We start from the raw sequence: 20,792 nt of genomic DNA, 5'->3' as shown, positions 1-20,792 counted from the left end.
AGCGGGGAGTTCACAGGAGAAGTTAGTTTGAATTTCAAAAATGTTTAAAATGTGTAAATAGGAACTATAGTTTCCATATAAAATTTAAAATATTCAGTTGGAGGATTCTCAACTACAGCTGTAAACTAGCATTAGCAGTAGGGAAGCTCTCAGCTGAAAATAATACATTGGATGTTCTAACTAGGACTAGAGATAGCCTCCAAAATCTAGTTTTTACCTTTTTATTTGTTGATGACTTGCAACTATAACGGTTTATAGTGCACCACCCTTCGTTCGAAAATTTTAAGACGTTTTAATCAGTTGGAAATCTATTTTTTCGAACTTGATCGAGTCTCTAAAAAACACATTAAGATCTAGAATATCAAAATAAATGCACTATTAAGGAATATTTTATGATTGATGTGATTAAACTAATTGATATTCTAAGTGTCGGTGTATTTTCCTAGACACTCGATCAACGCAAGACGAGCTGACTTTTTTTTTCTGTTTTAATAAATTAGCATACCTCCAATCCAAAATATTTTGGTAGCTTGAATGGAACTAATTTGATGTTGTAGGTGTTAGTGTATTTTTAATAATCTTTGTCAGCCACTGTAGTTGGACTTAGGACACATTATACTCCCCATGTCCCAAATTGCAATTCATTTTAACTTTTCTATATACGTATATTTTACTAGTAGGGTGCACGTACGACATGTACATGTGTAAAAACATTTATGATATAAAAACCACAATTGTGGCATATTTTTCACTTTTGAACGGTGCCAATCCATCATTAATAAATATTATTTAAATAAAATAAAAATACGAACTTATATATACACAGCAAAGATAGTCCAAGATCACCTTTACAGACATTGCATTAACTCAATGCTTGCGTTTCAATGACAATAATTTCTCACTCATAATGCATACTCTTTATAAAGGTGAAGAAGACTGCACGGTGGGGTAAAAGTCACTAAAAGGGAAAATAATACTCCCCATGAGTAATCAATTCATTGTAGAGGAAACCCTCACTATAAGTAATAAATAGACATAATCTAGAGAACATTTTAAACAGAGTACACTTTGGAAATCACCATATAGCAACAGACAGCTTGCACTCCCATATAGATAGCATGTTAAAATCAGTTTTTAAAATATTCGGTTCTTTAAAATATGTTGTTACCCGTCTGTGCAATGGTGTCATCATTTTTAATGGCAACGGAGGCAGGCGTGGAGGCCAAGCAACTTCCAGGATTGGCAACAAGTTTTTAAAATAAAATATAAACACCTACTTTTACAATTAGTATAGAATTATATATCACAAAAAAAACATTACTATTATTACCATTCGTATTAGGCCCGGAAGAGTCTAAACTTTGAGTTTTGGCCTTCCGACATTTATATTTTTCTCTTGCCATGGCATGTCTCCTTTCCTTTTCCTTCTCAGGTAAGCTCGTGTATTTCTGACGCCTCTTCAGACGATTTTGTTCAGATGGATCGATATTTTGTTCACTTGGCGCATTATAAATGAAAAATGAGTAAGCTTTTGAAATAGATGAACTTCAGAAATTAAACTCATAGCTACACATTACCGATTTGATCAGTATTTGATCGGCTGCATTACACGTCTTCGATTGGTTAGTAACATTGGCAAGAGGACTCTAAATGAAAACTTCCATCAGAAGACCATACCAGGCTCTGCAGAGGATGACCAGTCCACGAACGTCCAGCTGGAAACCCTAACCAACTTGGCAGAGAAATCAGAACCTAACGAAGAGACGCCATTGTCGCTACCTGTTCAATGAAAAGGACTGCTGTAAAATATTTTGGGAAAGCTTGACAAGGCAAATTAACGCACAACAAGGGAAACCAACGCGCAAATATGGCAACCATTTTGGCTGGGCGGGCATTCCGAACCCCCGAGGCGCCGTCATCGGTCTTGTCGTAGTGATCCAGCTCCGCGCCTGGGCTAGCATGGGGAGGTCGTCGAAGAAGAGGGCTAGACCGGCGGCGGCGCACATGGACAGCTCGGGCAGGGCGAGCGCGACGCCGTCGTCGGCCTTGTCGTAGTGATCCAGCTCCGCGCCTGGGCCAGCGTGAGGAGGTCGTCGAAGAAGAGGGCTAGACCGACGGCGGCGCGCGGGGACAGCTCTGGAGTGTGAGTGCGAGGCGGAGGTTATGGCCATGTGCTAAACAATCACGTATAATCTTTCAATCTCAATGGAAAGGACTGCCAGCAAAGATGGAAAGGAGCGGCAGCGTCGCCTGCTGACCAACTTGGCACATATTTGGGAAAGCTTGAGACAACATGGAAACTATTTTGGGGAGCAAAATATGGAAATAAGCTTGGGTATAGGTGGGCGGGTAAGTGAAATCGCTGGTGAAAAAAGAAGCGCCAAAAAGGCTGAAAGATTTTAGAAATAGCTGTTTTCATCAACGCCTAAAAACTTTTGCATCTATCGGCATAGCAAGCGGACCCTTCTGTGAGGGGTACGCGGGAATTTTTCTACCGGCCTGGCAAGTGAGCCCTTGTGTGAGGGGTACGTGTGAATTTTTCAAGTGGGGAGATTTTCAATTATTGTGGATCTTTATAATTATGCATTTAGATGTACAATATATCTAGCTACATAACAAAAATTATATATTAAAAAGCTAAAACGAACTGTTGTAATTTGAGATGGAGGGAGTATCTTTTAAGTGAGGAAGTATGCCTGTAGCCGTGTAGAGACAACACTAGAATGATGATCTGATTTTAACGGAGACAGCAATCCAAATCATGTGAATTTTCGTTCTGTTTGGTCTCTGCACAAAGAAATACCAGTTCACTAATCACTAACGTCTGATGGAGTACCAATCCACTCTCATCAGAATCCTCGGAAAGAAAAACAACACTCCCGTTAGAAAAAGGAAAATTTTATTCCCGCGCCGTTGCTACTGCCATTTGCTATGCATTGTGCCAGCGAAGTGAATCAACTTCAGTCAGAGCCCGTGGGCATGGCTGGTGGCGCCACTGGCTCGCCTCTCCATCTCGAGGAACTCGCGGAGCGACGGCGCCCCGCTGCCGTTGTCCAGGTGGCTCCGGAGGCAGAGCGAGAGCAGCAGCGCCCTGAGCCTGCCGCTCCTGCCCGCCCTCGCGCTCGGGCGGCGCCGGCTCTCCATGGCGTCCACGAGGCCGATCAGGCTCGCCAGCGTCATGCCGCCGCCGCCGCCGCCGCGGCGGCGCGACAAGGACCAGGCCGACTGCGCTCGACAGACAGTAAAATCAAGAGACAACGTAAGAATCGTTAAGCGAGGAGATGTTGCAATTCTCTGCCATGCGTGCAATACCAAAATCGCCTATGACGCCACTGTTGGTTGTTGCTTCTGACCTCTGTGTCGAAATCCGTCGAAGGCAAGGACGACGCGGAGTGAGAGGAGGTGAAGGTGGTGCTGAAGGAGGCCGAGCCAGACAGATCGACGCCCCTGAGCGCTCCAGCTCGTGCATTTAGAGCGCCCAGCCCGAGAGGCCAGCCGTCCTGTCATATCCCCCAGCAGATAACCACAAGCTTGTGTGACCAATTCGAAGCAAAAATGGGACATGCTACCATAAAAATCGATAGAAATTGGGGTCGCAAGAAAGCTTAGACAACCGCACCTCATGCGCCATTACTGGGCCCTGTTCCGACTCCGAGAAACACAGGATGGAGCAGGTGTGTAAACCGAACAGGACTGGAGAGATGTCCGGAGGTTCCGTTTTATGGAGAAGGCTAGAAGAGTGATATAGCAGTGCTCCTGCTGTTTCCTTCGGGGTAAAAAAAAACTAGAAGAGAAAGGGGAGATCACGTGAGAAAGCTACTGATCGCTCAGCTAATATTATTGACCCCTTTTGCATCTGTCCGAGGCTTAAAAGGTGCGGGGAGATATAGAAATGGCCGCTGCTACATGGACTCCAGCCCATGAGATGAGACGGTCGTATGCTTGCACCATTGCATACCAGTGCTGGCGACTCGGCGTCTGGCTGGTGAGCCACTGAGCTCCGTGCAAGCCGCATCGGCACAGCATGGCGTGGACGAAGCCAAACTGGAGAGGCCCCCGTGGGTTAAGATAATCCGGGGAAAGCCTAGAAAGGCGGTAGGAATCATTGACGGCGTAATCGGACAAATGGGCGCTCGAGATCAAGACGGAGACCACGGAAAGGGAAAAGATGGCGAGGAGGCCGTTGTGCTGCATCTGCATCGCATCGTGTGCTTGACTGCTTGCGAGCAGTCAGTCAGTCAGTCAGTCAGGTTTGCATGTTTTTCCACCTCGAGCTCTTTGCTTTCTTGCAAAACCGTAGAAACAAAACAAACATACATTTTGGTTCAAGAGGGTTAAACTTTACCCCGTCACGTAAAAAATCTTAATATTTAGAAATATTAAATAAAATATGTTTACAAAACTTTTTCATATATAAGTGCTAATTCACGAGCCGAATTTAATAAGCCTAATTAATCCGTAATTTGTAACAGTAATACTATAGTAAACATCCGCTAATTATGAATTAGTAGACCTTATTAGATTCGTCTCGCAAATTAGCTCAAAGATTTTACAATTAGCTTTATAATTAGATTTAATTCAATATTTCTGAATAATAAAATTTTCTTTAATATAACTGTTTAACCATTCGAAAACAAACGCACCCTTGGTAAAGGTGAACGATGGCCATCAGGCCACATCGCTGCTCGAGCAAGCCGCCGAGTCATTTCTGCCTGCCACCCGCACGGGCCACGGCCACCGTACCCCTTTGCGGCCTGGCGGCACAGCGTCGTCGCCTCGTCGCTAATCAACTTCACCTCGGCAAATCTCTGGGCCGGACGGCGTCCTATGCGGGCACTGTATTGAATTCCGCTAGCAGCCCGTCCGTCCGCAGCGGTGCCAACCCCAGTTAGCGCTAGTTTGATAGAGCTTATTCTAATTTTATAGAAGCTGATTCTTTGCTGATTCTTTACGAGGAAAATGTCTTTTGTAATTCTCTAAATTAACTTTAGATAAAATAGATATTTTAATTCCTCAATTTTGTTCTGAGGATTAAATTTGTCCTTCAATTTTTAAATTGGTAAATATAGTCTCTAAACTTTTATTTTGAAATCAAACTCATGCTTATGCTGATATTATACTTTATAATAATATTAGATAAATCCAAAAGATTCTTTTTACCCTTGATTTTTTTCTCTCCTCAATTTTCACTGTTTATGTCATTGTTCGCTCAACTTTCCATAATATTTTATATGATGGTACATATTTATGCAATAAGTAGGTTTAATTTTACTCTCCATACGTTCACAATACAATATGTTGCATTAGTAAAAAAATTATTTTATGTTTTAAATTAAACACTTGTGATGTTCAGCTCCTAAATAAATTTAGAAGAGGAAAGGAGTCAAGAGCAGAGAGAACTTTTTGCATAAATATTATGTTATTATAGAGTATAATATCTGTATAAGAATGAGTTTGGTCAAAAATAAAAGTTGAGGGACTATATTGGCCGATCTGAAAATTGAAAGATGAACTTGACTCTCAGTTCAAGAATTAAAATGTCTATTTTATCTTAACTTTATAAAAAACAGATTCAATATGAAAACGTGAATCAGGAGAAACTATTTTTTTCAGCTCTTAGCTTCTTAATTTATTTTATAAAATTATTTTATAGAATCAATATAGAATCACTTCTCTCAAAAAAACTGTTTAGCGGAACTTTTTCTGAATTCAGCATGCTTTGGAAGCTCCAAAGGCGACCTTAACTTCCGCACGCGAGAACGAGTCCTGATCCTGACCGCCAAACCAAAGAGTCCAAAAGGTCGACCTGCATTTCTACGTGCTGATGAGTTCCTGCGTGGCATGGCCTAGATACGTCCGGAGCCCACCACGTCGCCACGGCTCTCGCCGCAAGTTCTTCTAGATGCCAATTCATCAATTGCAATCACGCACTCTCGCTACGGAAATGGTAGTCATCATCCTGCAACGTAGCGTCAGCACATTCTTTTTTTCCTAAAAAAAATGGGTGTGTGTGTGTGGTGGTGGTGGGGTGAGGGGGGGGGGGGGGGAATACATGCGCAACGTCGCCGATGCGATACGGCCGAGATACGGCGGGCCGGGCAAAGCCGGACAGCCGCAGAACGATCTAACAAATATATATTGAGCCAGCAGCACCACCTGCCCCATCGATCGAAGCCGCCGGCACACGGCGGAGGCGCCACGCGCCGGCAGGCCGCACCACGTGACCTCAGCCGCGCCCCATCGCGGCAGCAGCCCTCCTACTCCCCGTGTCTGTCCTTGCCTGTCCGTCCGGCGGCACCACGGAATGCGGATTCAAAATTCAAACGCACGGCCTCTCCTCCAGTGATCCAGTCCTCCGTCCTCCCTGCTGACGTTCTGTCACGGTCGCCGCCGTCCCTGGCCGGCTGGCCCATCCATCGCCCATCCGTCCCGTCCCGTCCCCCCTTTTGAACGTTTCAAAGGAGGATCGGAGTCAGAGCGCAGCAGCACAGGCGCACACCGTGGTCCACGGCGGCACCTCCTTGCTCTGGCTGCTCCGCCCAGTGCCCCGCTCCCGGCTGGCCCATCCATCGTCCAGTGAGCGCGCGTCCACGGCGGCACCTCCTTGCTCTGGCTGCTCCGCCCCCGGCCCCGCTCCCGCCTGAGCGTGCGTCACCCCGGTGGATTGGTTGCGCACCCAACGGCTCCGCCGGCATCGTACCGCTTGTTGGCTTGCGGGATTGCGCGGAGTGGTTGCTGGCCGGCCGCGGCGGTGGCGGGCGGGCGCGCGCACCGATATAGGTGGCGACGACGACCTCTTTGTCTTTCCGTCGCTCCTTGTCTCTTCTCGCCAACCCGGCGGCAGAAATCGATCGGGGGGCAAGAGGAGAAGCGCGGCGCCATGGACGCGCCCTTCTTCCACGAGCTCAGGCGGCAGGCGTCCTCCTACCTCACCGGCAAGATCCGCTCCGCACGGCTCGCGCTCACCGACGTTACCCCGACGCAGCTGTGAGTTTGCTCCCTTAGCCCCCTCTCCGTGTCCCGCGATCCGTGGCGTTCTCCCCTGATGTCTGATGACCGCTTTCGCCTGTGCGCGCGCGTGTAGGATGACGGAGGAGGCGACGAACGGGGACGCGTCGCCGCCCAACGTCAAGACGATGGGGCTCATCGCCCGGCAGGCGTTCGAGATCGACGAGTACGTCAGGATCGCGGACATCCTGCACAGGCGCTTCGCGGGCTTCGACCGGTGCCAATGGCGGGAGGCCTACAAGGCGCTCCTCCTCCTGGAGCACCTCCTCACGCACGGGCCCCGGAGCGTCGCGGCGGAGTTCCAGAAGGACAGGGACGCCATCGCCCGGATGGCCACCTTCCAGCACATCGACGAGAAAGGGTACCCGTCTTCTCAAATCTCACTCACGTTCGTAGCTGTCGTTGTGACGCTGAAGCGATCCGCGAACTAACTCACCGCAGCTTCAACTGGGGCCTGACGGTGAAGAGCAAGTCGGAGCGCGTGCTCAGGCTGCTGGAGCGGGGCCCGTTCCTGGAGGAGGAGCGGGAGCGGGCGCGCAAGATCGCGCGTGAGATCAAGGGCTTCGGCAGCTTCAACCTCAGCAGCGCCTCGCGCGCCGTGGCGCAGCCGCCAGGTGACGACGGCGGCCGCGGGTACGGCCGGAGCAACTCGCAGTACGAGGAGCGGTGGCGGCACGACGACGGCGATTGCGACGGCGGCCGCGGCTACGCCCGGAGAAACTCGCGGTTCGAGGAGCGGTGGAGGCGAGAGGACGGCGACGAGGGCGACAAGGAGAACCTGGTGACAAGGCCGGAGCCGCCGCGGGTCGCACGGGAAGTGGAGCCGGAGGAGCCGCACCACCGCCACCCCTTCCACGGGTTGGGCAAGCAACCGCCAGAGGCGATGCTGCTCCTGAGCCAGTGAAACGAACTGTGTGCTGAACTGAGCACTAGGCTTTCTCCCTTCTGTCAGTGGTTTGCTGGCACGGCTTAATGCTTGGGCACTCTGAAGTCTGTCTGAACTACTCCTGGATGTTTATGTTCTCATGGTTTATGTTCATATGTACTACGAGATGCTGTCCAGCCTTGTAAATTTCTACCCTTCCAGTTCTGAATTCTGATGCCAAGATGTACTACGAGAGAACATACAGACAAGTCCCCAGCAAAGCTCTATAAAACTTTCACTTAGTTTTTGTGTGATTACAAAGATCTAATTAGTCAGCAATATTGACCACGTCTATGATGATTCCAAGAATGAGATAATGAAATCCTCCTGCGACCTGCCCAAGTGCAGTTGGGCTAAACTGAAGTCTGAACCATATGCTGGCTGGAGTCCAATCAGGCAGCTAGCCTGCTGATCAGTTCGCACTGAAGGAAAAGCAAGGGAGAAGTATCACCGACCCAGTTCCTAGTTGACCAATCTATCTATTTTCACGAAAGCAAGGGAAACTATACAGGAACAGGAACAGTTCACATTTCACTTTCACAGCCCCTGTCGAGCCAGTATTCCAGAATTAACACATCGAAAGCACAATCCCTAAACGAAAGCACAATCCCTAAACTGTACGAGAGACACTGCCTAAGCCACGCGTTGTAAACTATACGCTCTACCAGATCATACCACATGGCCGTCATCATGGTGAGTAAAAACACGATGGGCCCTTGCTGTAGCACAAAGGCTCTCCAGCTGCGGTCTAAGGACATGCACATGCGTAGCATAGCAGGGCGTATGAGTAGATCCCTCAGGCAGCATAAAAACTACTACCGTGGGGTAGTGGACCAGTGGGCAGTGGAGCACCCTCTTTTTGACCCTGTTATTATGGTTATAATCATCTGTCTCCTACCAGAGCATAGCATAATTGCCTGCAGAACTAATCATGCACCAAGTTCTTTCTAGACCAAGCTGTGTACAGAGTACAAACTACCACTGATGGTGCTAGTCTGCTAGATACAAATTAACAGCAGAATCAAAGCAGAATTACTGGCATAATCCGACATCTAGTACCAGCAAGCCTATAAAGAGCACGGTCTCCACTAGGGGGGAAAAAAGATAACAAGTTAATAAAAGGGATGTGCTGGAAGGGCCCATAGATGAGACCTCAAAACCAGTGGCTAGTGGGTAACTCACCTGTCAAAATAACCAGAAATCCTAGAATTATCTTGTCAGCTTCTGCTAGTCAAATTTCCCTCCTCCGGTTATCAGATCAATACATATAGCAAGGAATAACTCAAATCTCTGAAGCTAGCTGGTGGTGCTACCTATGTTATTGCAGCATATGGCTATGTACTTCACTAGTACCTCTTTATTTTTACCTTCTTACGTAGCTAATAATATCAGAAAACAGAAAGTACAATAATATACATGAAGGGCTAACATGTGATCACAAAGCCACAGGCTAACTTCCACAGTTGCATCGAACAAAAAGTCTCCACTGACATCAAACCTGTCCTACCAGTTTGGATCACTTGAAGTTGCTCCAGTCTGTTGCTTTACCCAAGATTTTTAAGCATGTGGCATGTCTCCTTTCACATCTTCCAAGTCCTTTGAAAATACAATTTTACAGAAATGTTAATGCAAAATTTAGCCTCCTTTAACTGAGTCTACTGTGTTAAGTATCATACTCTCATCTCCAGAAGATTGACCTTGCTCACATTCTAGACTAATGTCATATGCAAAATTGTGCAATGTGCATATCGTAAAGCAGATGAAGAATCACGGCTAATCTAGCATTAATACAACAGATTGAGACTTGAGAGAGACTAGGCCTTACAACAGAGACATGGGGAAAATGGTCAGATTCTGAAGATGTAAATACTGAAAAAAAAACAAGTGGTAAATTCCAGTTCCTTTTTCAGTATTAACGAAGATCATTTATATTTGAACAGTACGCTGTACAACAATAGTTGACATGAGCAGTGCAGTGCAGTGCATGCAGTAGATCACAATGGTGGTTTTAACAGCGTGCTGCAGTAAGGCAGCCCTTTCTGATAAGACCTATGAGTGTGAATGACATAGATGCAAATGCAACAAACAGTTCTTGCGTAGACCTTTTCGTTTCTGCAGGCTCTGAATGAGCAGCCCCAACATAAGCCAGTTATTATCTGTCACTTGTTCATCATATATCTATACCTACCATTGACATGAATAAGCCTTAAAGCTCCAGAACACACCCTAGATGCCCCGAACACCCCGGTGCTATTTTTTCTGCATGTCTCAAAGAGGTGCCTCATTCTATTTCTTTGGTTAAAACAACCCAAACTCTACTGTTCATAGGGAACACTTAAATGACAAATGTGATCCCAATACCTCAGAAAAGAGCTGCTATTCTGCTCTCCTTTATGAGTGGCAAAGAGGGTGTGCACTCACAGAATAGTAGCAATCAAGCTGGTAGGTTAATTTATCAAACGATCCAAAGGATTCTGTAATATTTGCTTGAGTAAAGATGCTATATTTTTGGGATTTTGGCTACAGATGTCAGGTTTTAGTCAGTTTTCAACTATTTCAAAGGCATGTATACAACATATCTCATTACGCAACAATGCTTGATTGATCAGACCCATGTTTGCAAAGAACGAACCAAATGTGGTCAGCTATCATAGGCATCACCTCTCCTGCATATTCGAGAAAAGAAAAAAAATCATAGGCATCACCAACATCTGCTTATCTCAGGGTAATAATTCCATGGGTCCCATTGAGGTCATGACTCCTGCAAAGTACGCATGAGCTGCACATGACGGAACAAGCCTGGTAACTAATCAACTAAAACATGGGCCACCTCTCCAGGGAAACTACAAACGAATTATCATGCATAGCAAGTGGTCCTGCAAAGAAAACAACTGCTCATGCTGAACACTGCAGCACCATAGAATTCCAGGAATATCAGCATAAGAACTACATGTAGTGACGACATATCAACAAGTAATTCTCATTCTGATATGCTCTCCCTCCGTGTGTACTACAGCCATTTGGTTGGTACTACGGCCTAATGGATATTTTATGCTCAGCCACTTAATGTCTATAATCTCCACAAAGAAAGAAAAATGTTTTTTCCAACTTGAGGAACGTGCTGCTAAATATATGATATTCTACTATAAAACGCAAATCAGTAATAACCAAGGCACAAACAAGGTACTTGATCTTGAGATGAGATTCAGTAAATCCACCTAAAGTGTTTCCACAAGTGTATGCAAAATTTATCCCACCAAATTTCTTTGCTATCAGAGACTGTCCGCTGCCAATAAGTTTCCATAGGGAGCTTTGGCACTTTGGTCCTCAGCTTGCAACTAACTTGTCAGTCATGAGACCTCAGTTCTACCACTAGAGTCAAATGACCTAACATGGCAGAGTACCATAGTTCTATCATGTGTTTTCATACAACAATGACATTGCGAGATCATGAACCCTCAGCCTGGGCAGAGCAGGAGACACCACAACCACTTATCTATATGATAGTGGTATATCCCCTCAGCCAGTTCTATTGAATTCACTCGCTCAGATCGAATCCAGATGCTAAATTCCCCACAATGCCACCCCATTTGAACCTCCAAAGTAGAGTTCAAACCCAAGCAAAAAGAGAAGATGCTGAATAGAAAATACTATTTCATTGTGGAACAGAATGACTGCATAGATTCCTACACATGATATTATTTCCCTTTTGCCACACGACAGAAGGAAAAGAAAAGGGAATAATCAAGTGAAGCAACTAATCTGTTTGCTACTTTGCAGCTACGGAATTCTCTCCCCAACCCATCCATTTTCCGGTGTAGACGTTCTAGACAGTAAGAAGAACAAAATCTGAGCACAACGAAGCAAGCAACAAGCACACCTGGATCTCATACCAGAGAGAGTAACAGATGCAGCTGTAGATACATCAATCCTATACACCACCAAGAAGCCCCCTTTGCTGTCATCAAAGCAGCTAACGACTCACTATCCTCGCCGTGCAGGTCAGGCGGGGATGAAAGCCTTGTCGGCGGTGTCTGTTCATTCCCGGCGTCGCCAGGTGCCATCGCGGCTGAAGGTGGTGCCATGGTAGTGCTGTCAGAATCCCCCCGGCTGAACATTTCCTTGGGCAGTAGAACCTTGGAGACGGCAAAGACTGACACAGGGTTTTGGTCGAACACTGTTCGGGTGATGGATGCCTGCACGACGCCGGTGTCAATGGCGATGGAGCCATTGACACGGGTTATGTTTAGGGTGAAGCGGCCAGCCTCGGTGTACTCGGTCGCGAGAGTGGGCTGGACGGGGTTCACGATGGACTCGAGGGAGCCGAGCGGGTAGTAGGAGTGCAGGACGTGGAAGCGGAGCACAACGGCCTTGCGCTCTGCGGGGAGGGACTGGAGGCGGTCGGTGGCGGGGAGGCCGGCAAAGGCGTCGTCGGTGGGGACGAAGACGGTGATGCCAGCGCCGTGCTCGTCGGCCTCAAACTCGCTCGCCACACCGGAAGCCTGCAGCATGGAGGCCGCCACGTTGAATCCCCGCGCATCGGTGAGGACCCGGGTGATGTTCACCGGCGGCGGCGGACGGCTCTCGGAGGCCGCGAGGTCGAATCCGGAGGGGACGATGAGGCCACCCACCGCGAGCACGCTGAGGTTGTAGGGCACCGCGGTCACGGCGCCGAGGACGGTGGCGTTCGAGCCCGGGGACGGCGCCGGCGAGCGGACCACGACGGTGGAGTTTGCCCCCGCGGTGAGGTTGACGGCGCCGAGGTCGGAGGGCGCGCGGCCCGTGGTCTGGAACAGCGTCGTCACGAGCTTCCCGGACGCGGGGAGGCGAGCGAGGTCGGAAGGGGAGAGGTACTCGAGCAGGACGTGGTACCGCAGCACGTCGGCGATGTCGGCGCCGGCGCCGGCCGCGAATGCCGAGGGCGACTGCGGCAGGTTGGCATTCGGCACGGCCAGCAGCGTCAGCGACGACCTCCCGGTCAGCTCCCCGGCCACGGGGGTGGACGCCAGCAGGCGCGCGAAGTCGGCGAAGTTGGGGAACGCCGAGAGCACGGCCGTCACGTTGACCCCGGCCGCCGGGGAAGGCAGCGCCGCCGCCGCCGCGAGCAGCGCCAGCACCGCGACCTCGAGCGCGAGGCGCGGCGAGACGGGAGCGGCGCCCGAGCCTCTCCCCATCTCGCCAGTGGAGGAGCAGTGGTAGAGTGGGGAGTGAGTGGGAGATAGATGACGACGGGAGGAGAGGGACGGGGGGCGCTGCGGTTGCCTGCCCTGATGAGAGGGGAATAATTTGGTGTTTTCTTCTTCCTCCCCAGTCCCCACCTTTCCTGTTCGGTGGGTTTCGGTTTAGCTAAGCTTGCTTGCGGCCTTCTTTGGTGTCTGAATGGGGTGACCGTGACCTTTGCGTGGAGCGGCGAGAATTGATGGCGTGGGTGAGTAGGTGGCTTGGACTATAGCAGCTACGCCAGCTCGCGTCCCGCCAGGCGCTTTTGCAAAGTTTGTACCATGATATGCTGGTCGCGTCACGTGTGCCTTGGTTCTTCTCTTCGACAAATTGGCGCTCACCGAGTCGTCATTCTAGGCTCTAAAGCCGGTGGTACCAGTACTATGCAACGCTATTTTTCATTGCTTATATCATCCCTAGATTTGGTGATACAACCTAAAAAGCAAAATGTCACTACTACATAGAATGAACCCAGCTTAAAGCATGGGGACCCCATATCCCATTTACCTAGAAAATAATGCTTTGATCCCATCTATAGGAATTTCTGACGTTCTCGTTGATATCTATATGTTCGCTCTGTCGTGTATGCCAAGGACAGAGGAGACCCATTGCCATGCCATAGGTTTCAAATTGTGAAATGGAGCACGTGAACAGTAACATGGCAGTGAGTATAGCTAGAGCAGGGTTACTTTAGAGGGTGAAACTTAGAGTCCAAAAAAGCAGGGACCCAAGAGCCTTTTCTCCTGCGAGCTGGTTTTCCAGGGTCTGCAGCTTTGGGATGACCGGTAACATCGAGCTCGGTTTGAGAGAGATTATCAGTAGCAAAAGCACCTGCCAAAAAATTGGATCAGCGCAAGAAAAAATAAAACAAGCAAGAAACAAACCTAGGTTGGCGCGAGGCAGTTGTTCGCTACTCACCAACTTCCTTTCCAAGTACTGGGTGACGCAAACGCGAAGAGTCCCGATCGTAAACCCTGCTTCAGATCATTACAGTGAAAAGGTTTGTCTCTCCACACAATTAACTCAACTAACAAGCACAAAGAAATGAAGAGGAACACAATACCTTTTCCGTGATATGCTTAATCATTCAGACAATCCCTCAGCCTGAGAAGCAATGCAGTCACTATACAGATCCTGCTTGCTGCTCTAGGGGCAACATGGGCACAATGCGGTCAGTAAGCACATCCTGCTTGCTTCTCGAGTGGCAACATCAAGAATTAGAATCTGAGAGTACAGTTTACCTTTAGGCTGTTTCCATCTTTAAACTGGTAGTAGTTGCTTAGTGTCCAACTAAGTTACCGCAAAGAATACATTAGAAAGATGCAGCAAAGAGACAAGAGCTGAATTCTGAGAAATGGTCAACAAATTTAACCAAAAGGAACAATATCATATTTGCTACAAAATTTTGTATGACAATTGCTTCCCACCTAAGCATTGTACAAGGGAACTACTACTACACTGAGTGGTTTAGCACTAAGTTAACGTAGCCCTAGACATTGTTACATACATCTGTTGTAGTGAATCAGTGTGTATTGTTAGCACCAGGGATTAGATGTAGAGAATCTGATATATCTCAGTCGCTCAAGGCTATACAAGCAAGAAGCCACCAGGGAGGATGGAATGGATGAGCAACGGTTCAGTAGGGATGCTTGGAGGATACGGAACATCTCACCACCAGAAGGCATGCAAAGAATAAGGAATCAAGGATGCCATGGCACCAAGAACAACTTGGGGTAAGTCAATCATGTCAAGATACAACTAGATGCTATCTGGCCTGGATAGATTTGGGATGTTCTGATTTGTTTGAACGGCACATGCAATCAGGGCATGGAAAGGTGTAAACAGATTCATTTGCTCTTTTTATCTCAATGCCCTTGGCATCACTATGTGCTCTCATATTGAACAATTGTCGTTTCAGTGACTTCCACCTGCACAAACCAAATCAGAACTTTGACAAGATGAAAAATATATGTTTAAAAGTGAAGAATTAAGGGCATCGAAAAAAAGACAATCAAACATATCTAATAAATGTCAGTAACGGCATACCCGATACGTGGATTGTCAAAGAGTATGGCCAATCTTCTTTTATCAGGCTTAATCGTTTTGGCATGGCCGCCATACAAGTATCTCCTATGGCCAATAAGAAAATGAGGAAAATTGCCGCCTTGGGTAGTCACAAAAACCTCACTATGAACACAGACACTGTAGTCAATAGCTGCCATCCTTGACGAGAAGTTCTGCAGACAGGAGCTATTTTAAAGAGTAGATACCTAAAAAGACAGGAAATAAGAAAAATTACAACCATCCTACATAACATACCTTGAATGGAGCAAGTTCTTCATCCGATGCTAATGTTTCTTTTGTCTGTAAGAGAGGGAACATTTCAAGGAGAGGAGCCATGTTCTTTTCTGCTTTATATATCCTTCCAGAAGCCAAATATATCGCAGTATTATTGCTGAAACCCATTCCACGCAGCATTAATCCAACCTGCATCAATAGCATAAGCATGTAATGGTTCAGGACATATTTATTCAGCAATGACTGTTGTATTTGCTCGATAGTAGAATTCCTGAGGCTTCTTTCCAAGCAGAAACACCAGACATACCTCCAAAGGTGTCAGTGGACATTTCCCATTCATCCTGATTGCTCCAGGCCTTATTACACGTCCTGGCCTTGTAAACTTCCCTCTCCAACCTTTTTCTCTGGCTGCATCCAATTCCTTCTTCTCATTGTCACCTCCATCAAATACACAACAAGAGAAGGCAACCATATCCTGAAAAGGAACTATAATTGCTGAGAATTCTCCTGTCTAATCACCATGTGCATATCAACGGATGAGGAAAACAAACAGAAAAGCGAACTTGTTTGTTTGCTATACTTCTGATAACCAGGGGTCTGGGACCTAGCAGTTCTGAAAACTCCTGGTGGTTATTCAACAACATTGGGATGTTTTGTTGTTCAGGAACAAACTGAGAATAAATATTGGATAGAAAACTAACCTCTTCAAAGCGGAGATGCACTGCTACGTATTTCCCATTGTTTTCAGCACTTTTTTCTCTCATTCGAGAAACTAAGGTGTTAGATATAGCTGTGATTGGTTTAGAAAATTTTAAGGCTTCAAAATTTGCTACACATCTGAGACGTTGAACAGCCAGAGGGGCATCAAATGACAGCCGATTCGCAAAAGGCGATATCCTTATGAGCCTGAAATTCAGAAACAAACTCAAAGCTCATATAAGTAAATATTACTTAGCAATATCACAAAATAGCAGATGTTCTTCAGAACTGCAATCAGCATTGGCTTCAACCCACCTTTCTTCAATCAACTTGGGGAGAACAGCATCTTCGTAGAACTGGATAGGAGACCAAGCCTTTATCTTGAAATTAAATGCATTACTCAAATTGTGACCAAACCTTTCCATTATGAAAGCAGGCACCTTATCAACCACCCGGACATCATTTTTCAAACGTTGGATAAAGTGATCCTCATCATAAATCTCACTAAACTTGCTGTACAAAAAAAAATTGTAAATAGCTTCATTTGTGGTGTAGTACACACAAAAAAAACGTGGCATTAATTAGAGATTTTAGTCATTTGAATTGCTACAATTAGTGTTAATGCAGTTGAATTCTGACTTTTTAGGAAAATACCTAAGATACAAGATGTAACAATAAGTACATAGACTTGTTTGATGATAAATTCAAGACTAACCAAAGGTCTTGATGCAATGAAAAATATATAGAGATAATAAATGGACACATAAAAATTGGAGCGAGAGAGACCTAGGATCCCTCCAAATGCTGTGATAGTGGAAGTTTGGGATTACAAGAGTTGCATTTAGAAAGCCAGCAACAGCAACTGCATTGCAGATCTGCAAAAAAAAAATTGAAAGTTCAAAAAAATATGAAGGAATTCAGCAAACATTACAACCTGAACCACAGAGGGGTAATAGTGATGAAGAACCACTGATGAAAGGTAAATATACCGATGTTCGTTGTTGATTCAAACCGCCATTTGCCTCAACGTAAATGTAGCCATTTGATTCAGGCAAACCTACCATGATTAATAAAAAATCATTAGATACTCCCCTCAAGATAAAAATGCATGACACAAAAGTGGCAACCTAAAGTACACAAAATATATCATAAACTATACCAAGGCCAATCCATGCTCAAGATTACAGGATAGGAAACTGAAGCCTGGGCATCGGGCCATTCCTAGACCGGAATGCCCATGTCTACTAGTAATACAGAAGTTAGGGGTGAGAATGTTTTTGTGAAAAGAAATTTTAGGAACCATAAAGCCTGCAACTAAGCTAGTAAAAGGTGTCATATGCATATGCCCTTCGGCGCTTCACAATACACATAACATCTGTCAAATTGAGTCATCATGAAATAAAATAGTTGGGTACCCCAAACCAGAAAACTTCAAAATGGAATGGAACAAGTTAGCTTCTTCCGAAATCGAAGCCATAGATAGTAGGACTAAACTACAATAAGAAATAACAAATATCCACAATCATTCGCAACTTGTGATGCAAGACGGAAAAAAAAATACAAACAGCATACCGTTGGTGTTATTGCTGATGCAAGGTCTCCAAATGCCACCTTTGTAAGCATGCCGCCATACAGTTGCTAGCTACAAAAAGTTAGGAACATCACTATGAATGAACCACGCATACAAATGTGTATAACTGAACTTACGAGTTAAGACGAAGCCATGCAAATAAGGACAGGATAAGTTAAAATGGTACATTTCAACCAATGGAACAAACAACAATTTTCTACCACAGAGAATATGATTATGTAATTCTAATATACAACATTGTAAAACCAGATATGTAATGAAAACAAATCAAACAGGTAGTAAATTCCAGTGCCCCAACACTAAACTATTCCACAAGGGCAGACACAATTATCTATATTGTACATGCTGTATGTAGGTTGCATATACCATCTTACCGAGAGAGTTAGGCGCAAAAGTATTGATATAACAGGCCAGGAAGATGCATATGTTATTACCAGCTATAGACATAGGCCACCTTGAGCACTGGGAAATTAGTCTATGTTTATCATAGAGTTATCCTAAGATACCATGTTGAGAAGGACAGGAGGTTATTCGATTTATTTGAACAGTCATCTCAGAAAACTTGTTCTGTTTTCCAGTAGAATGAAGTTGGCAATTCATTGAGAACAAAGTCATGCATTGAGGGTGTTATAACTTGAAAAAAAGTATGGACTAATAAAATGCAAATGGATGTACTGCACAAACTCCACTCAAGTAATATGTAAACAGAAAACATACATATCTTACGATTTGAAGAACAGACACTCACTAGGCAATATGTGAACACCCCTCACACATTAATGGTGACACAAGTTGATCTGACAAAATTCCCCAAATCCACCTATCTGATTCTGACCAGGCCAACCATTGTCTGCTGACTGAATAATATTCCATGACTCCCACAAGCTGAAGCAGGTATTAACTGGTGAAACGCCGTCAATTTGGTCCTGTCATTCGCTACACACATGCATGAACTAGCTCGCTAAATATAAAATCGGTACACCACACATATTTCTATGAGTTTACTGCCATTCTCTAACAACTAGAAGATAACTTAACCCAAAACTTCGACCAAATCGGACGTCACTAAAATAATCTGAACATGTACTGACCACCATCCACCACCACGCATTCACTGTCCCTGCTCGATCAGCTGACACACTGAATCTTAAACGGCACCAAATGATCCAAGTACGGAACACCAGAACTAAGGAAACCAGAGCACGCGTTAAACCCGCCAATCACCCAGAACGACCAAATACTTCCATCAGACACATAATTCCCAGTCCAATAGACTGGGATGCAGATGTGCAGGAGGAGCCACTTACCGCGTCGGTGGCGTTATCGGCGTCCATGTCGGCGCGGAGGCGGGCGTAGAGCTGCGGGCTGCGGTACATCGACCCGGGCGCGGGCCGCGAGATGATGCGGGGCACGCTGTCGAGCGAGATGGACCCCATGTAGAGCAGCATCGCCGCGACGTACAGCAGCGGCGCGAAGAGGAACACCGCCTGCCGCCGCAGCAGCGCCGCGAGCACCGCCCGCGCCGCCCTCCGCGCGGCGCCCGCGCCGGCCCGCGCGGACCATCCTCCCTTCGCCGAGGCCCTCCTCCCCAGCGCCCGCCACGGCGAAGACGGCGGCGACGGCACGGCCGCGCCGCCCCCGGAGCTGCCCAGCCGGCTGTACGCGTGGTTCTGCATCGAAGCCTCCGGGCCCGGGACCTCCTGGTACGAGTGAGCGCGCGCCTTTCAGGCTCGGAGCTGCAGTCCAGAGCTCGAGCCGGGGCTTCCCCCGCGTGATCGCGCTTCCGCGGCGCCGTGGAGCGCGAGAAACTAAGGGAACCGGCGGCGGCGGTGGGGCGGCGGCGCTGCGCTTGTGCGGAGGGAGGGCGGGGGCGCATGTGCGCGGCGCGTGACCGCGTCCGCGTGCGCCGTGCGGGCTCAGGGCTCGACTCGATCGCTCTCGGGTGGACCGTGGCCCGTGGGGTGGTGGCTCCGTGCTGGCTAGTGCGGGTGGGGTGGTGGACTGGGGGTGGTTTCGGTGCGTTTGATTTCTCAAATTTTGTGCTTTTGAGGCGTGGGTGCGGCGCTGACCGGGGATTTGGCCTTTTGGTCTGCTGGTTCGGGTAGCGTGGACAGAATGATGTGGATTTGGAAGGGTTTAGCGTTTGGGTTTGGGGAGCCGCCTACTCTCGCGTGGGTGGCGGACAGTTGGGTCTGGGAGTAGATGCGCTGCGATCTCGCTCGCCTCTGGACGTGCGTGATGGGAACACCCGCGGTATCGCGGTCATAGACTCATAGATGCTGAATGCGATAGCCGATAGTTGGCAGGTGAGAGACGGCATGGAAGATGGAAGTTGGAATGGTCGTTCGTCTTCGACTCTCCGTCCACGTTGATGGCTCGCCATGGGCGATCATTCCTCACTCATTGATGGTTTGATGGTGACTGGTAACTGGTTCATCACGTCACGCCGCCACATGTGCTCACGATGCAATGTACTAATATAGGGGTAGTCATGTCACATAAAAAATATCTTATTATTTAGAAGTATGAAATAAAATTTAATTATAAAACTAATTGTAGAATTTCATGACTAATTCGCGAGACGAATCTAATAAGATATGTTGGATGGTTACTATAGTATCACCGTTGCAAATTATAAATTAATTAGACTCGTTAAATTCATCTCGCGAATTAGCATCCATTTGTGAAAAAGTTTTATATACAGAATTTATTTAATACTTCTAAATAGCGATATTCTCTTTGATGTGACGAGACTAAAATTTAGCTCTTAAAAAGCGCCATGGTATCTCGCAAATCTGTGTAGCGTGATGACGACCTGACGTCGTGTAAAGATACTTGCTGCAGCAGTGCAGCATATGGACTGTACTTAACACGGATATAAAAAGATGGGATTTGGGCCTGCCACGTAGGTCTGGAAGTCAAATGGCACACGTGGAGCGTGTAACGTGTAGTGCCCGAGCAGCCAAAAGGCGCGCTTTTTCCTTCGTTCTGAATGCCGTGGAGAACACTTCAGGCAGGTAAGGTTCTTGGATTGATCTCTTTCCTCGTGTC

At 47.0% G+C, this 20,792-nt stretch overlaps 4 protein-coding genes across 5 annotated transcripts; 1 reads left to right on the top strand and 3 right to left on the bottom strand.

Moving 5' to 3' along the window:
* Nucleotides 1–2,770: 2,770 nt before the first annotated feature.
* On the bottom strand, nt 2,771–3,718 carry LOC112895872. Its single transcript, XM_025963871.1, has 3 exons — nt 3,620–3,718; nt 3,354–3,500; nt 2,771–3,225 (listed from the first exon to the last, which is right to left on the bottom strand). The coding sequence occupies exons 1-3, from the start codon at nt 3,629–3,631 to the stop codon at nt 2,965–2,967; spliced, it is 420 nt and encodes a 139-aa protein (XP_025819656.1). The 5' UTR covers nt 3,632–3,718; the 3' UTR covers nt 2,771–2,964.
* A 2,487-nt stretch (nt 3,719–6,205) lies between these two features.
* On the top strand, nt 6,206–8,185 carry LOC112894131 (epsin-3-like). The gene is made up of 3 exons (XM_025961747.1): nt 6,206–6,987; nt 7,085–7,369; nt 7,450–8,185. The coding sequence occupies exons 1-3, from the start codon at nt 6,881–6,883 to the stop codon at nt 7,910–7,912; spliced, it is 855 nt and encodes a 284-aa protein (XP_025817532.1). The 5' UTR covers nt 6,206–6,880; the 3' UTR covers nt 7,913–8,185.
* A 3,382-nt stretch (nt 8,186–11,567) lies between these two features.
* On the bottom strand, nt 11,568–13,609 carry LOC112893437 (fasciclin-like arabinogalactan protein 4). Its single transcript, XM_025960764.1, has one exon. It carries the CDS (start codon nt 13,105–13,107, stop codon nt 11,821–11,823), a length of 1,287 nt encoding a protein of 428 aa, XP_025816549.1. The 5' UTR covers nt 13,108–13,609; the 3' UTR covers nt 11,568–11,820.
* A 152-nt stretch (nt 13,610–13,761) lies between these two features.
* On the bottom strand, nt 13,762–19,780 carry LOC112893436 (protein ESMERALDA 1-like). 2 transcript variants are annotated; one of them, XM_025960762.1, is made up of 13 exons: nt 19,049–19,780; nt 17,723–17,792; nt 17,140–17,207; nt 16,937–17,025; nt 16,466–16,663; nt 16,153–16,357; nt 15,759–15,926; nt 15,473–15,640; nt 15,200–15,390; nt 14,395–15,081; nt 14,217–14,299; nt 14,072–14,127; nt 13,762–13,984 (listed from the first exon to the last, which is right to left on the bottom strand). In XM_025960762.1, the coding sequence occupies exons 1-10, from the start codon at nt 19,415–19,417 to the stop codon at nt 14,919–14,921; spliced, it is 1,689 nt and encodes a 562-aa protein (XP_025816547.1). In that variant the 5' UTR covers nt 19,418–19,780; the 3' UTR covers nt 13,762–13,984; nt 14,072–14,127; nt 14,217–14,299; nt 14,395–14,918. The 2 variants fall into 2 exon arrangements, with proteins under 2 accessions (XP_025816547.1, XP_025816546.1); XM_025960761.1 differs by having other exon boundaries at nt 14,217–14,294.
* Nucleotides 19,781–20,792: the final 1,012 nt, after the last annotated feature.

Source organism: Panicum hallii, chromosome 5 (genome assembly GCF_002211085.1).
Source record: "Panicum hallii strain FIL2 chromosome 5, PHallii_v3.1, whole genome shotgun sequence".
NCBI lineage: Eukaryota > Viridiplantae > Streptophyta > Magnoliopsida > Poales > Poaceae > Panicum > Panicum hallii.
Note: the sequence above shows the minus strand (reverse complement) of the source record. Positions and strands in the feature narration are given on the sequence as shown.